The sequence below is a fragment of the Zalophus californianus genome, chromosome 12 (genome assembly GCF_009762305.2).
Source record: "Zalophus californianus isolate mZalCal1 chromosome 12, mZalCal1.pri.v2, whole genome shotgun sequence".
Lineage (NCBI taxonomy): Eukaryota > Metazoa > Chordata > Mammalia > Carnivora > Otariidae > Zalophus > Zalophus californianus.
The window spans coordinates 81,957,384-81,973,983 of record NC_045606.1 but is presented as its reverse complement, the minus strand read 5'-3'; the positions used below and the strand labels follow the sequence as shown (position 1 = coordinate 81,973,983).

The window sequence follows — 16,600 nt, the reverse complement described above, 5'->3', positions numbered from 1 at the left end:
GGCAGTATCCTTTCCTTTGGGACAGGGAGGATGGAATGAAAATTTTATGAACTGGAAATTAAACAAGGGAATGGAAACTACAACCAGATGTTGGTTGGCTAGGTTAGAGGAGAATTGTCCAAATTTCAGGTTTCAAACCCATATGTATAAAAGTAGGTTAGAAACGAGCCTTAGATGAACCATCCTGCCAAAACAAATTGGTGCTGTTTATTCGCTTAATTATAAGTGCATTTCAAATATCAGATTGTCTTATGTTAAACCAGTTCTTGCTTTCAGTTAAGCCTCCTCAAAAGTCCTTTGAAAGAACCTCATGGAATTATTTAAGATTGAAGGTCCTAAACTTTTTCTCTAGATTTGCTAGTTAGACGTTTTCATTTTAGGTTATTTCTAGCCTTGATGAAATAACTGGTTTCCCCCTGAGTCAGACAAAATTAAGAAGCTCTTCAATTGATCTCCAGCTCTGATTTGCTCCTTGTGATTCTAGGATCAAAGAATGTTTACTTTCAGCACTGTGAGAATACCCATTGCTTCTACCCCAACAAATTCATAGGAATATCGTCACACATAACCCTCCTCATGTGTCTCATTTTCAAGTCTTTGTTTTGTTATCAGAGAATAATAAGATAATTTATACAAAATAGCTGACATTTTATGTTAAATCTTTTCACAAGCTATAAAACATATACACTTGGGGTCCTTGGATTGACTTCCATCCTTCCTTCCTCCCTCCCTTCCTCCCTTCTTTTCTCTCTTTCTCTCTCTCTTTCTTTCTCTTTCTCTCTTCCTTCCTTCCTTCCTTCCTTCCTTCCTTCCTTCCTTCCTTCCTTCCTTCCTTCCTTCCTTCCATCGATCCATCCATCCATCCATCCATCCATCACTTTTTCCCCACTGGGAAATATGAGGCACCAAAAATGTCATTAACAGATGACTGGCTTGTTGAATACATCAAAGAAAATAAACTTTCATTATGATTTTGTGGACAACATTTAAATGCTAAATTCAGACAGCTGTCAAAAGTAAAAACAGATTTGAAAAGAAATAATGCCATAAATCACAGGATTTTTACCTGCATGGATATTGGATTTATTGAAATAAAATGGTAAATAAAAATACTTTGTGGCTTGGGAGAATCAGCCTAGTTTCTGATACTTCTCTGTTTCTCTTGCTCCCAAAGTGTCATCAATCTCTCTGTTTAGATGCAGTGCAGCCAGGTGTTCAGAATCATAGGGGGACAAAAAAAAGTAGTTTCTTACTGAATAGGGGAAATGAAACAAACAAACAAAGAGGTTGGTATAAACAGGGCTTAAAAATATGAAAAATGTAGACCCGTTGAACTGAACCCTTTTTTTCCCTTCCCCTGCCCCCCCAGGAATAATTCTGCTACAGGGCTGACTTCAAGGACGTGAATTGTTGACCTCATCCCACCTTCAGAACCTCAGCTGTTATTCTAATTTTTGCACCATTCCAGGCAAGTTGACTTTATATGGAAATAAAATTGAACCTTAGGGGTCTGATGGAAATTCACTGTGACATTCAAATCAAGAAAACTTGCTGAAACCCACAGAACCTTTTCCCCCATGGGCCCTGATGGTAGCCTCCAGAAGGTGCAGCCTCTGGTGGTCCCCCTTCTTCTGTGGCAAGAATAAACTTTGGGTCTTGGGTTGCAACACCACCTGTGGAGAAAATGGTATGTGAGGGAAAGCGATCAGCCTCTTGCCCTTGTTTCTTCCTCCTGACCGCCAAGTTCTACTGGATCCTCACAATGATGCAAAGAACTCACAGCCAGGAGTATGCCCATTCCATACGAGTGGATGGGGACATCATTTTGGGGGGTCTCTTCCCTGTCCATGCGAAGGGAGAGAGAGGGGTACCTTGTGGGGAACTGAAGAAGGAAAAGGGGATCCACAGACTGGAGGCCATGCTTTATGCAATCGACCAGATTAATAAGGACCCTGATCTCCTCTCCAATATCACTCTGGGTGTCCGGATCCTTGACACATGCTCCAGGGACACCTATGCTTTGGAGCAGTCATTAACGTTCGTGCAGGCATTGATAGAGAAAGACGCTTCTGACGTGAAGTGTGCTAATGGAGATCCACCCATTTTCACCAAGCCTGACAAGATTTCTGGTGTCATAGGTGCTGCAGCGAGCTCCGTGTCCATCATGGTTGCTAACATTTTAAGACTTTTCAAGGTAGGTAAAGGCATTGTCTTTCTGACCATTGTGAAAAGACAGTAAGTTGTTCTGACTCCAACCACAGGTTTAAGAAGAAAGTGAACATGGTGAAGATGTTCACAGACCTTCTCAGGGTCACCAGGTTCCTCAAATGGAGCATTCTGTGATGGGGTTTATACATGTGTTGATTTAGTTAGTTTAGTTAGTTTGGATTAATTATGACTTTTTTCCCCCCGGAACAAACAGGTGATAATTTCTGTGACATGTTGAGTCCTTAACATCTTGGGATATCTTCCTTATTGATGCTCATTGTAAGTCAGAGCAAGTGTTTTTAGAGAGTATAATGAAATCTTAGCACATTTTTCATATAAAACATATCTGTGGTGTTTGAGATATAAGATAATTTACTTGGTGAAGCTTCTTTAAAGTGGGATGCTCTTTTATGACAAAAGTTCCTGTGTGAAGAAATAGTATTTATTACTAACATGTAGATGGGAGTGACATCCTGGGATATAATATGGCCATAAAATTGTCAGGTTTATAATAGCTACAATAGAGCAGAACCTCATTAATTCAGACTGCTCTGATGCAGACTTGGAATAATTATATATAATTCTTATTGAGTTAAAAGTTCAAGTTATCAGGATAATTCAAGTCTTTCTGATATAGATTTGATGATCTACTACCTATAAATTGCATTTACATATTGAATAAAATTGACAAAATAATGTATGGAATAATACTTTGAAAAGTATAAAGTGCCATAAAAATAACTCACCATCTTTCATTAACTTTCTCATTTTGTTTGTTAATATCTATTATGTAGTATTCTATAATAGATAATTTTTTAAATTGAAAATACTTTTCACTGGTTTCTTGGTGGGACATGACTTTTCCAATTTAATCTGAATTAATGAGGCTTTGTTTTATATTGTGAGAAACTGTTCCTGTGCCTATTAGATTTAAAAATATTAAAGGAATATGGAGAAGTTGGACAGGTGACAGCTATGGAGACAAAAATGAACAAATTGATGGAAAACTTCACAAAAAAAATGAAAGGAATTGAATCAAGGACTCTTGGTTTGGAAGATATCTTGAGGCATCGTGTAGTCTGGCTCACTTTGTATGCTCGAATCCTCTTTGTAACCTCCCCCTAGGTGGCTGTCCAGCTTCTGTATGAATCCCTTTAGTTTAGAGGACAGAATGCTAAGAGGCAGCTTAATGACTATTTTCAGATTGATGAAATTTTCTGAAATGAGGATGCTGCTGAGCAGAAGCTCTCTGTGTCTAAGGGGTATTGAAGAGGCACAGAATGCTGGAGACATTTGGAAGGACGTTAGGAAGAGCCTCTTGGCAATGAGAAGGACACAAGATTAAAATAGGCAGCCAAAGGTGCTCTAATTCATCATTTCTAGAATAATTTCCCTTGGGCTAGCTGACCCCTGGAGTCGAAATGACTTGCCTGGAGACAAGATGAAGACCAGGATTTTCCAGATGTCTCATCACATCCTGGGATCTAGAATTTCTTCCACATGTCTGAATTCTGAACTACATGCCATTTTGTGCTCTATGATGGTATCTAGTTTCAGCCACTTTCCCACCATCTTTTTCCTCTCTGACTTGATTTCTTTTCCCGCTTGCTCCAAAGCATCTCTTTTCTGTTCTTAACTCAGTGACTGTTGCTCAACAACACCCACTTTTCTTTAATTTTTTTAAAGCTTTTAATTCTGTTAACATACAGTGTTCTGTTAGTTTCAGGGGTACAATATACTGATTCAGCAACTCTGTACCGTTACTCAGTGCTCATCATGATAAGTGTACATTTTAATCCCCATCACCTATTTCACCCATCTCCCTTCCTCCTACCTCCCCTTTGGTAACCATCACAGATAATTTGTGAGCTTGTTTCTTGGTTTGTCTCTCTCTCTCTCTTTTTTTTCCTTTACAACACCCACTTTTAGAGAAGAGGGAAACCTTCATGAGGATCTTCTCCCTTCCTTCTGTTACCCTGCCCTTGTACACTAATTCTGGTTCCCATCAGTCCCATAATAATTCCTATGAATCCCTCTCCTTCCTATAGTCTGGTGGCCAGCCAAAAGTAGACACGGATTTGAGGAGTGGAGTATTGGTGATAATTGCTTATTTGAGCTTTTTAAAGCATGTTTACATTAATTTTATACTAATAGAATCAGCTTATCTATAAAATGGGGATAAAAACATTATGTTAGGTTTTTGGATGGATTTAATGAGAAAATGCAGGTGAAGGGTTCCACCAGTACTTGCCCATGCCCTTCAACTCCTTGAGCTGCCAAAGGGACCTTCAGGCCACCTGAAGGGTGGATTTAGTTTTTATGTAGTCTGGATCTGGCTTCCCTCTGTTCTGTTCTTCAGTCATTGACCAATTCTCTCTTTACTCTCTTGGGTAGTTCTGGAGGGACCTTATTTGCCCAGGTGGGGGAATTACCATTGACTCTTAAGGCAGAGCTCAGTGTGGCAGGGCAACCCCTAAGACAGTGGTCAGCACATGAGCTGGCTGTTCTTGCCACCCTTGACCAAATCACAGAGAGCGGGTGACTTAGTCAGGAGGGGGTGTTGGTTATGGAAAATATCATAACTAAAATCAGTACACTGGCACAGAGTGAATGTTTATTGTGTGGAAGCAAATATATTTATTAACCAAATTACTGGGGCTTGAAAAATGTATGTCTTTCAAAAGTGAGAGAGAAGAGGTGCTTAGCCTATCTTCCAGCTGAACCTAGAACCACATGAATGTGAATTTGATAATGATAACTTTTATTGTTTTGCTACTTTAATTCATTTTGATGATTTATGTGAGACTCCAGCCAGCACGCTACACTGGTATTAATCATGAAATGATGATAGTTATTCTTGGAATAGAAGATGTTTCACTTTATGTGTGAATGTATTCTGTTTAAACATGTATGTTGGGATTGCCATGAAACATTAGAATAGTTAGCAAAGGAATGTTTAGCAAATTAATGTATTGCAGATTGGCTCACAATTTCTTTTTGAAAAGTAATAGTGTGATTAAGCCAAATGCTAGGATTTAAGTAAAGGTGAACATTTAGGACAGTTTTTGGAGTTTGGGCCCCTTCAGGATAGAATCTAAAAAGATGCACAGATATCAATATATTGCCACTTATTCCTAAATTAATGGAGTTAAAAGAAGGTAGTGCATCTTGGTTTGGAAATACACAATTAAAAGTATGATAAAGGATAAACAAGGTCTTAATTAATGAATTTACTCACTGTCCTGCTCAACAATAAACATTAGTTGAGGTCTTTAGAGTGTAGCTGGCACCTGTTTTAAAATTCTATAGAAAATACTTGTGCAAATCTTAGTTCTCTTTTTTTGGACAACGCTGGAATAGCCTTGTCTTCACCTGCTATAGCTGCCTGGCCCAAGTTGTATAGGAGACAAAGGCCTCCAGGCATCTCTCTCTTTCTTCAGCCTTGTTCTTCCTGTGGCAGCTTCCCCTGTCCTGTCTCCTTCTATGTTCTAATCAAAGCCTGGTTTCAGGAAAGGAGCTCTGTATGATCAGTCATCTGCATAGAGTATGTCTGTGTTTAAATCAGGAAGATTCTATTTTCTGCAGGATCCCTAACAGTGGGATGCAATGATTTGTCTTTGTGAAGGGGATTCAGGCATTAGTTGGAGAGGTTCATTTAGCTCCCCCAGCAGAGACTACACCTCGTGGGTGGCCACCTCCTTTGCCCAGGAGTACAGCAGGCTCTGCTCCTCTCGAGCGGGAAGAGATGTTGTTCTATTTTTGCTTCTCTTCCTATCAAAACCCAGAGACAAATGAAAAAAAAAAAAATCAGCCTCTTTAACTTAGGAGGAAAGTTGGACAGGGGGCTAGAGCTAGAAGCTGTCCTGTGGCTTCTGCCCATAAGACCATGGATGCTCTACTAAACCAGTGGTTTTCATTCCCGGGGGGTGGGCTTCATGCCCTTCTTTCTCTTATTGCCCCAGTGGGGTGTGTTGGCTTATCAAAATGACCTCAGAGGCTTTTCAAGTGACAGGACCCAGGATGTGAGTATGTGCCTCCCCCAGCTCCCTGGGAATCATTTCTATGGATTGAAGTGTTTCACATTTCTTAAGTGTGTTGGGAGTGAGAACAAGTTGGAGAGCCACAGATGAGGACTTTAAGGACCTGAACTTTTTAGAAGCACGGCTGTGCCTTAAAACACACACATGTCATAAATGGGTTAATATGAGGGCAGCGTGGTCACTTAGGTGACTGTTTAATCTTTACAGCAAGTTAATGGTTTTAGATAATAATGGTATCAATTAGGAGATTGTGACATGTAACTGCAGAGTAGCAACCCCAGAACTGCTTCATCCTACGTATCCAGAGGTGAAAATGCCACCCCAGTGGCTCTTGTATTACAGAGACTAATGAAAAGAGGGGCTGAGCTCTCAGAGATTGTGTAGTTTAGAAAGAATTAAAAAAGAATGAAGGGGCCTTCTGGGAATGTCAACTGGGAAGCCCATAATTTAAATTTTTTTAAAACAAGTTTGAGGAATTTGCATATGTTTTATAAAGAGCTCAGATTTCGCCCCCTTTTCTAGAACATATTCCACAGCCTCCTTTAAATTAGAGCAATTCTGTTCCTCAAAACACTAATCATATACTTACTTTGAGCAAGGATTGAACATTCTAAGTAAAAAATAGCACATCAATGCTTGGAGGTAACCACTCACATTAGTGTCCATATAGATGCATCTGGGTCATAAAAGGACAGTGTCAGATATAATTTCTCTCTCTCTTGTTTTTCTAGTTAACTTTACCTAGAGAATGAACTTTCTACTCTTGAAGAATAGGGGTTAACTAGTTTTTAGTGTATATTTCCCAAAGCAATCAAATGAGATGTAAATTGTGGGTGGGATAATTTCTTTACACGTGTCAAGTGGTCCAGTTATACATGGATAAGATTGACTTTAATGTTAAGTAACTGAAGGACAGTGAAACATCCCATTACTCTGGAAGTCTTCACCTACCTTGCTGTGTTTACAAAATATGTTTCTTTCAAGAGACTCTACTAACTGTAGCAACCACTTCCATAAAGCCAAGCATTTTAGTGAGTTATATATTGCATACAGTGGACTTTATTAACTGTAAACTTGGATGAAGTAAATCTGCCAAATTCAGGCTCATCTTAGTTAGATGGACAGATATATGAGCCCAATCAATAAACTCAGCAGGAGGTAACATTTCGTGTTAAATATTACTTGATGGCAAATAGATAATGGCAAATTGAAAGATAAACTCCTTAAGTCAATCCTTTGCCACGGTAGCAAGCTCTAATTTAACTTTGTGAAGAGCCCACTCACCTCAGATGAGAGATGAGGGATACTCTCTCTTAGTGGCTCTAAGTGGGAGTACTGGGGAAGTGGGCATTGTCTGTGGTCACTGGCACTTAAACTTGTGGCCAGATATAAATATTTATAAAAAATATATTTAAATATAAAATATATATATATGTGTGTGTATATATATGTATATATATAAAATGCAGACTTGGTAATGTCACTTCCCTTAACATTCTTTAATGGCTACCATTAACTCCAGGATGAAGTCTACCTCTATTTTGGGAAGTCTTTTCTCGCTTCTCTTGATGGAATTAAGTTTCTTTGTTACATGTAATAGAGTTCCACTAGGGCAGGATAATATCTTGATATATATGAGGGCAGGTATCTCTTGTTTGTTGCTGTATTTCCAGCACCTATCATGGACCTGTCTGGGAATCCAATAAATGTTTGCCCAATGAATGAATGAATGAAGGAATGAATGAATGAACTGTATCTCTCTACCTCCTCCAACTCTACTCTCCCTTACCCCAATCCCAAACGTTGGAGATAATCTGTGTTGGGTGGATAGGACAGAAATGGAACTTTATTTATTTTACTTTTATACTCTTTGAGAAAAAGGAACAGAAGGAGGAAGAAGGGGGGAAAGAAGGAGACATAGTATATTTCGGGAGTTACTATTTTCATGTGCTTCCTCATTTTCCTACAAATTCACATTTTCTCTAAACAGATTTTTAAAATTAAAAAAATAAGTAAAGGACATGAGCACATTCTCATTTTGAAAAGTTTAAGCAATGAATAAATAGTGTAAAACAGAGAGACCATATCTAAATACATTTTAATAAAATTATATACACAGACACATAATTTTATTAAAAGATCTATGTCTCGTGACTTTTTTCACGTAATGATATATCCGAGAGACATTTCCATGTTGGTTAATATAGTTCTATCTCATTAATTTTCAACCCTGACTGCACGTTAGCATTACCTGGATAGCTTTTAAATAAAAATATATGCTCAAACTATCCAAGACTGGTGAAATTGGGGTGGAACCCTGGTATTGGTATATTTTAAATAATTGCTAGGTGATTCTGATATTTGTATAGGATTGAGAACTAGGAATCTTTTTTTAAACAGCTACTCGGTTTTTGATTATAAGAACAGACCGTTATTTCATAAATTGCTTAGTGATAGATTACTTCACTTTGATTTCTTAAGATCATTTATCGTATGAAAAAAAGTTAAAACAATGCTAGAGGCTCATCTAAACACATTAGCTCCAAAGTGAAATTTGGTATGATAGGGCTCCTTTATGGAGTAACAAAGGGGCTGAATTAATGAATTACCAAAACATCTTGCTATAAGGCAGACTCACACATCACAGACTGTGGCTCTTCATGACATGAAGTATCTTAGAGTCAGTTTAGGGGTCATGTGCTCAAAACACTAAAGGAGCATCATGACTCTTGTTGGGTGAAGCAGATTTTTAAACTTGGGGAACTTAATCTTACTTTTCCTTAGCTGTGAACAGTTGGAAATCCTACCATGAATACTAAAGGTATCTTAAGAGCTTACTTAGTGATTAATGCCTGTCTTTTGAGTGTTTTAAGTAATGAGGTTGTTTTGAAAATAGTGAGGAGTCTTTCCAAGAGAATGGCTTGTGAATGGATGCTATTTATTATTTTTTCTGTTCATGAATATTTATTAAGCAGCTCTGATATGTCAGGTTAAGGTTCATCTTCACTGCGGGGATAGAGAAGGAACAAGAAAAGTCTGTGTCCTCAGGGAGTTTACATTCTGGTAGGGGTAGAAGATATGAGGTATACAAACAAATGGAGACAGCCAGTGACAATGTCATAAAGAAAATAAAGCAGGTGGGCAAAGACAGGGCATGAGCTTGAGTGGCGGGGAAGGCCTCTCTTTGAGGTCATGGTGGAATGATAGGACAAAGCCAGTCAGTAAACAACTAGAGGAAAGCATCCAGATGGATCTTCCTTTTTCCCAAGCTCCCCTCAGCCCAGGCCCCGGTCTAAGAGTATCTCAAAGGAAACCAAGTTCTGGGGAGTGATGCCCTTCCCTCCCTTTATTATTGAGATTTTTCAGAGCCAGGATAGACCTGATATAAGAGACTGGGATGGGAGGGGATCTGTATGGCCCCTTTTCTCCTCCTGGCTGTGGTGCCACAGGCTTCCTCTGGTCAGGGGCACAGATCTGACTCCCTGTTTTTTGAGAAACCAGGCCTGTCTCCCTCATTCAAGTGTCCTTCAGGTCTCAGGCCAAGCCAGACCCCAGGGCTGAGCAAACAGGTGCGACAATCCTTCCTGACTTGAAATCCAGGTCCTTGGGAAACCCAGGGGTGGGACTGGCTGTCAGGATTTCCGAGAACATGACCTCACCTTTCCCAGCAGGCTGCACAACACATTAGGAAGATGTGAGCCTGGGCCGTCACAGGAGGGGGAGGGGAGCCGTGTGGCACAGCGAGACTCCCAGGGCAGGTGGGCAGTCAGGGCTGGAGGTTTCTGGGTCCCTCCTTCCTGGCCCGGTTCACCACGTAGTGGGTAACTGTGACCAGGTGGACGACGCTAATGAGAGACTTGAGCACCATGATAAGGGCAGTGATCCAGAGGCCCACTTGGAAAAACCCACAGAGCCAACTAAAGGTCCCTCAGAGACATTGAACAGGTGGAGGAGGCAGTAGAAGAACTCATTTCCAGCACAAGGGATAAACAGAGCAGGCTTGATGAAGGGCTCGAGCAGCATGCCCATGGAAAGCGTCCAGAAGTCCCATGAGCAAGTAGGAGGAGGAGGCCCTGAGGGGGCAGCAGGGCATGAAGGAGAAAGAAACCATGGTGAAGGCAATCTGGGCATAACCTTGGGTTGGACATGGCAGTCAGGGTGGGATCAGAGAGCCCGTGCAAGGCCCCTCACCCTCCCATTGGGCCCAGAGGTATACGGCAGCACTCATTGATGAGATTAGGCACAAACAGGAAGATGTTTTCGCTGTGAGGCCTCACCCTCCATCCCAGTGCCCCAGGCCATGCCAACAACGTGCAGGCCTCTGCCGCCCCCTGCCCTGGATGCGATTTATTTATTTTGTATTTTTAAAAGATTTTATTTATTAGAGAAGCAGAGGGAGAAGCCGACTCCCCACTGAACAGGGAGCCATAAGCTGAGTTCGATCCCAGGATCCCGGGATCATGACCTGAGCCGAAGGCAGACGCTTAGTGGACTGAACCACTCAGGTGCCCGTGGATGCGATTTATTTTTAAAGAACTTGTCTGATAACCTTTCTAGAGCATACATATATATGTATGTATGTATTTGTGTATATATACATACACACACAACAAACACATGTGTAAGGAAAGTCCTGTGCTCTTTCTACTCATTCACCCTAAAAATTGTGGTGGTTGGTTTAACAAAAAATTTTTTATAGACTTTATTTTTTTAAGGAAGCTTTAGGTTTACAGCAAAATTGAAAATGGCAGTGGTTTTATTTGGTTTCAGGACAGGTTTCTCCCCAGACTCTTCTGAAGATAACTTTTTGCGACCAAAGGTGTACTTTTTGGGGAAGACTTAGAATCCAAAGGCTGTCCCCTGGCTCCTGCCCAGTAGATCTCAAACTTTAGCATGCATCAGAATTACCCAGAAGGCTTGTTAAAACAGATTGCTGAGCCCACCTTCAGAATTTCTGAGTCAGTAGGTCTGGGATGGGGTCTAAGATTTTGCATTTCCAACAGTTCCCAGGTGATGCTGATGTTGCTGTTTTGCAGACCACACTTTGAGAACCACTGCTCCATATACATCACTTGCTGGCTGGCTTAGGAAGTCAAAGTACACAAAACAAAAATAAGACTGAACAATGTTCTGTCTGGCAGCAGACTTTTTTCTTTTGACTCATGCCTGGTTGGATTTCTGTTCATATTGGTCATAATCACAACAGCTGCTGTATGGATCTGTTTTTAATTGTGTGCCCTTTTGGAAGTTGTGTTCCTTATTAAATAATGCATAGCTCAGGAGTAATGACCAGCATAATGGTCACTTGAACTTGATTCCTATAGCATGGTCCCTCAGATTACCACTTTTACTCATTTTTACTACCTGTGACAGTAGAGCAGACTGATTTAAGGAACTTAGACTGTAAGATACACATTAACTGGGAATTGAGAATAGTAAAAGACGAAAGAGCCTATGATTTGTTTCAGCTATCAGCAATTTGTCTTCAGAAACCATGACAGCTACCTCCTGATTCCCATTATCCAAGGAGATTGCAAATAACATCCCACAGCAGTCTTAATCAATAGAGGGTCAAAAGAGGCCCTTCTTTCCCCATGGTGGGGGGAAAAAGGGCCTATTTACCAATTTAAGTGATAGAATACACTCTCTGGCAAATGACAGAGACATCTCTTTCAGCTGTAATTAGGGATTTTCCTTATCTCTAAGCATTCTTAATAACATAGAAATATACACGTAACCTTTACGTATTTTAAGTACATAATGAGCACCAGGCTGATGGGGTGGGAAGGAGTCCAGGTATAGCAGCATCCAAAGCCACCTTTATCTGTTTCCAGAAAGAGGCCAATCTCTGCTGCTTTACTCCATTAAGCTCAGCAAGCTAATGGGCATGTGTTCTCAATATTGGTTATTAGTCTCCTTCCAAGACTCTCCTAGGCTTCCCCCCGTGCTTGGGAGACTGGGTTCCTTGGTATAACATAGTCCCAGATCTCTTGGTTAGGCCCAGCTCCCGAGAGGTCATGATCTGTCTCTGTGTCCCCCACACAGCCATGCTAGGCTCCCTGGGGTTGTGAGGATGGTGATGTATTCTTGCTCCAGTTTCTCGCCTTTGCTTCCTTTCACATAGATTGAGATTAAACTCTAGCTTTCATTAGTGCTTGTACTGTTTCTCACACTTTAAATCAAAGTATTTACATTGTGGCAATTCTATAAGAGTTCTCAAAGTAGTTTATCATCTTAGCTCTGAGAATGTTTGAATTTTATAAAACAAATGGCATTTCATACTTAGGAAGATTTGTTGTGCAGGTATTTGTGGCGTATAGATATTTATCATCAGGAGCTGTCTATTCAAATTATAGATTATTGTAATATACTTATCTAGTGGTGCTGATACTCTTTTGAGTAAAAGAGAGTAATATGCATTATATGAAATAGGTGAAGCTCTGAAATCAGACTGCGTGGGTTCAAATTCTGATATAATGCTTATTAGCTATATTCTTTAAACAAGCTGGTTAATCTCTCTTAATCTTAGCTTTCTTATCTATAAGAACTATGTAATAATAGTATTTCCTACATAAGGTTTTAAATGAAGATAAATAAGATAAAGTGCATAGCGTTCTAAGCAAGATCCTTGGCAAATAGCACCATAAATGTTTGCTATGGTGATGATAATAAGGAGGAAGATAGTGATTACCACCATCACTAAGATATTCATTTTGAGTTATACCTCTTTTCCAATTTCTCAACCGTTCATCCTGACTTGCCTTATTTTGTGAATAATGGCAGGTTAGCATTTAGATGTGTAGTCATTGCCCAAGAAACAACACAATAGGTCCAAATAGGCTCTGGCATGGAGCAAGGCTACCTAGTTTTTCTGAAGACTGGACATGAGACTGGGACCTCACCAACCCCATGCTCCAGCCAGCTAAGCTAAGAAAGTAGTGGTACTGTTATTCTTTGCAAATACATGTGTTAGGTGGTAAGAGTCTTGTTTTATTTAAGAAATAAAACCAAGGAGAGGATTGGATGACCCAAAGGTAAGCTGTGCTAAATTTTGATGTTGTTCCAAGACCCAAACAAAAGTGCTACTAGGATTCAACTTTGGAAAAAAAAATGAATTTTTGCACATTTGGATTCTTTCCCAGTACCCCCAGTTTGATGGTATAAGAGGTGGAGTTGTGGTTGAGGAGAAGCAGTGGCTTACCCCAAAGCTGGATGGCAGCCTTTAAAGCTGTCTTTTGGGTTGGAATTCCCTTTCTTTTCCATGTTTTATACAGTCCCAACGTAGAAACACAGGCCCACTCTGGACAAAGAACACTACCTTTTTATTGAGGGAATAATTTTTCTTTCTCCCAGGGATGAACTGCATGACATTTATACCTATCACTTTCTGATACAAATGTCAGAAATATAAGCACTAAAAGAACTCAGAGGTACTTTCTTTAGAAGTCAGATTCATTTTGGGATAACTGGAAAAATAGTGGACCTAAATATATTAAATTTGACTCACATTATGATGTATCTCTCTCCACTTTTTTTTTAAGATTTTATTTATTTATTTGAGAGAGAGATAGCGAGAGAGAGCATGAGCAGGGGGCGAGGGGGGAGACGTGGGGCTCCATCCCGGGACGCTGGGATCATGACCTGAGCCGAAGGCAGACGCTGAACCGACTGAGCCACCCAGGTGCCCCTCTCCACCTGTTTAAAATGTGAATTCAGTCAAACACATATCAATTATACCATGTCAAATTTTCATTCTAATCAAACATGGATAATTTACTCACATGTAAAAGGGAAAAAGAAATGCTGTTTTCATAATGAAGAATTCTAGTGAGGTCTAATTAGGAAGGACAGAATCCTATCAGAGTGTTTTAAGAGGTTGCTGAATAGTTCTTAAACTCAGCGCTAAATCTCTTTTTTTTTTCTCCACCAAGAGAAGCAGAATAAGGTGAAGAAATGCCGGGTAGTATTTTCTTAATTTTATAAATGAGGAGAGTGTGGCTCAGGAATAAAATATTATTCACTTATTCTCCTTCTTTAACAGGTGTAACAGGTAGTAGTAAATCAATCCCTCAGCAGGGATTTATTCAGTGTCTCCTAGGTATATGCATCATGTTTGACACTCTAGGGAACAGCTATGAAAGTAAGTATTAGGCCTTCACATTGCTTAGATCCAGTTGGGGAGAAATATGTAAAATAACAACAAACAGTATAAAGCGATATAGTAAGAGCTATAGTGTGGTGCCAGGGTTTCGAAGAAAGGCCAGCTTCACCTGAGGAAGTTGCAGTTATCAGTCAAGGCTTTGTGTGGTAATGTGGGGTTGGGCAGGACCTAGAGGGATGAATAGAGCACATCAACCCAGAGGCCAGGAGAGGACTCCTGGAGAGGGCTCTTCCAGGCCTAGGGAATCCCATGAACCTTTGACCTGATGTCTGGTCCTGTTCAACTATGTGAAGATGGAAGTTAAGTGAAAACCTTGTTTGTTCCTCATCACATCTCTTTCCTGTGATAAAACCTCAGAGGATCACTTTAAGAGTCTTCTAGGAGGATTTAAAATGAGGAAGATTAGAGGGCTATTTCCCTGCTCCCATTGAATACAAAACTTTGGACCTCTGCTAAAATCCAAGCCAGTGTGTACAGAGCACCCAGAGGGCAGAATGCTAAGCCCTCAGGGTAGGCATAGCTAAAGGAGGTGAATTGCTGTGGGATTCAAGCAAGGAGCTAATGGACTTAGGAAAAGCCTTACCCCCATCCCCCATTCTTTGCACTTTGGAAATCCAAGAAACTTAAGATCCCCCCCAAATTTTTTTCATTTGTCACCTGCATATCTTGACTATTTATATTATTCTCATTAAGCAGAGGTACACAATTGTTGAGAGAAATTAAATACATTATCAGTGAATTGATTTTATTTGCCTCATTCCAATAAGGAAAACCACTGTCCTTGAGAGGCTCATACTTTCTTACTTCTATCTTCTTGACCCCTGACTAAACTGGAAGTAATCGTATCTGCACTTTCTGTTTCACACAGTGGTCATAGATCTCAACAATGTAAACATTTGGGGAATTTACAGTATTCTAAGTGTTAAGTGTTTTGAGTGATTTGGAAATTGGTTCTGTATTGAAAATGGCATAAATGATTATTTTTCTTCTTAATGCTGTAGTACCTCAACTTGTAATTTTTACTCTTGTAACCCAACTGATTTAAGTGGGAGCTAGATATAAGATGTTCTGTTGTCTTTGAAACCACTGGGATGGAATTTTAAAGCCTTGTATTTTTTCCCCCTCCGCCTGAGGAAAAAAAGACACTGGAAATTCCATTTTTAGTTTGGATTACTTTATTTCATTTATATTCATGCAGCTAAAGTACCTAGTGAAGTTTTACGTGTGTATAAATTAGTATTTACAGGTAACACCTTGCTGAAATAAAATAGATTAAGTGGAGAATATTTTTCCCACAGCTTCCTTCTCTAACGAAAATAACCCAGCACCACTCCTTAACTGAATGCCCCATCTGTCACCTCCAAGCTGCTCTGAGCCAACACTGTCCTGGGAGGAGTATGGGGCCAAGGGTCTGCATGCAAAGCTGGATGGGTTTAGACACATGCTGGGAGAGTTGGGATTTGAAGCCTCAGACTTATATTTACTTTTATGTATTTCTCTGAATTATGAGGAACTAAAACGAAAACCTGTATTTTTAGACTATAATTACAGTTAAATTTCAGCCTGTACTGATCAGTATTAGGCATACCATATGATAAAAAAATAGATATTAAATCAGTGATCTAAAGTACTGTAGTCATCCGAGGTTGATGAATAAATTTTTAAAAATAATTTTTTATTATGTTAATCACCATACATTACATCATTAGTTTTTGATGTAGTGTTCCATGATTCATTGTTTGTGCATAACACCCAGTGCTCCACGCAGAACGTGCCCTCTTTAATACCCATCACCAGGCTAACCCATCCCCCCACCCCCCTCCCCTCTAGAACCCTCAGTTTGTTTTTCAGAGTCCATCGTCTCTAATGATCCGTCTCCCCCTCCGACTTACTCCCCTTCATTCTTCCCCTCCTGCTACCTTCTTCTTCTTTTTTTTCTTAACATATATTGCATTATTTGTTTCAGAAGTACTGATCTGTGATTCAACAGTCTTGCACAATTCACAGCGCTCACCCAGCCACCCCATCCCTCCCACCCCCCACCACTCCAGCAACTCTCAATTTGCTTCCCGAGGTTAAAAATTCCTCATATCAGCGAGGTCATATGATATATGTCTTTCTCTGATTGACTTATTTCACTCAGCATAACACCCTCCAGTTCCATCCACGTTGTTGCAAATGGCAAGATCTC

The 16,600-nt window shown here is 40.0% G+C and overlaps 1 protein-coding gene across 5 annotated transcripts in view; it reads left to right on the top strand.

Annotated features, from left to right (window-relative positions):
- GRM8 (glutamate metabotropic receptor 8) overlaps positions 1-16,600 on the top strand; it is a 759,285-nt gene that overhangs the window by 8,102 nt on the left and 734,583 nt on the right. For all 5 annotated transcript variants that reach the window (XR_003516452.1, XM_035723164.1, XM_027573922.1 and 2 more), the window contains exon 2: positions 1,370-2,194. Coding sequence is in view for 4 of the 5 variants with exons in the window: in XM_035723164.1 (XP_035579057.1) it covers positions 1,685-2,194 (510 nt within the window). In the remaining variant the exon portion in view is untranslated. The remainder of the gene's footprint in view (positions 1-1,369; positions 2,195-16,600) is intronic.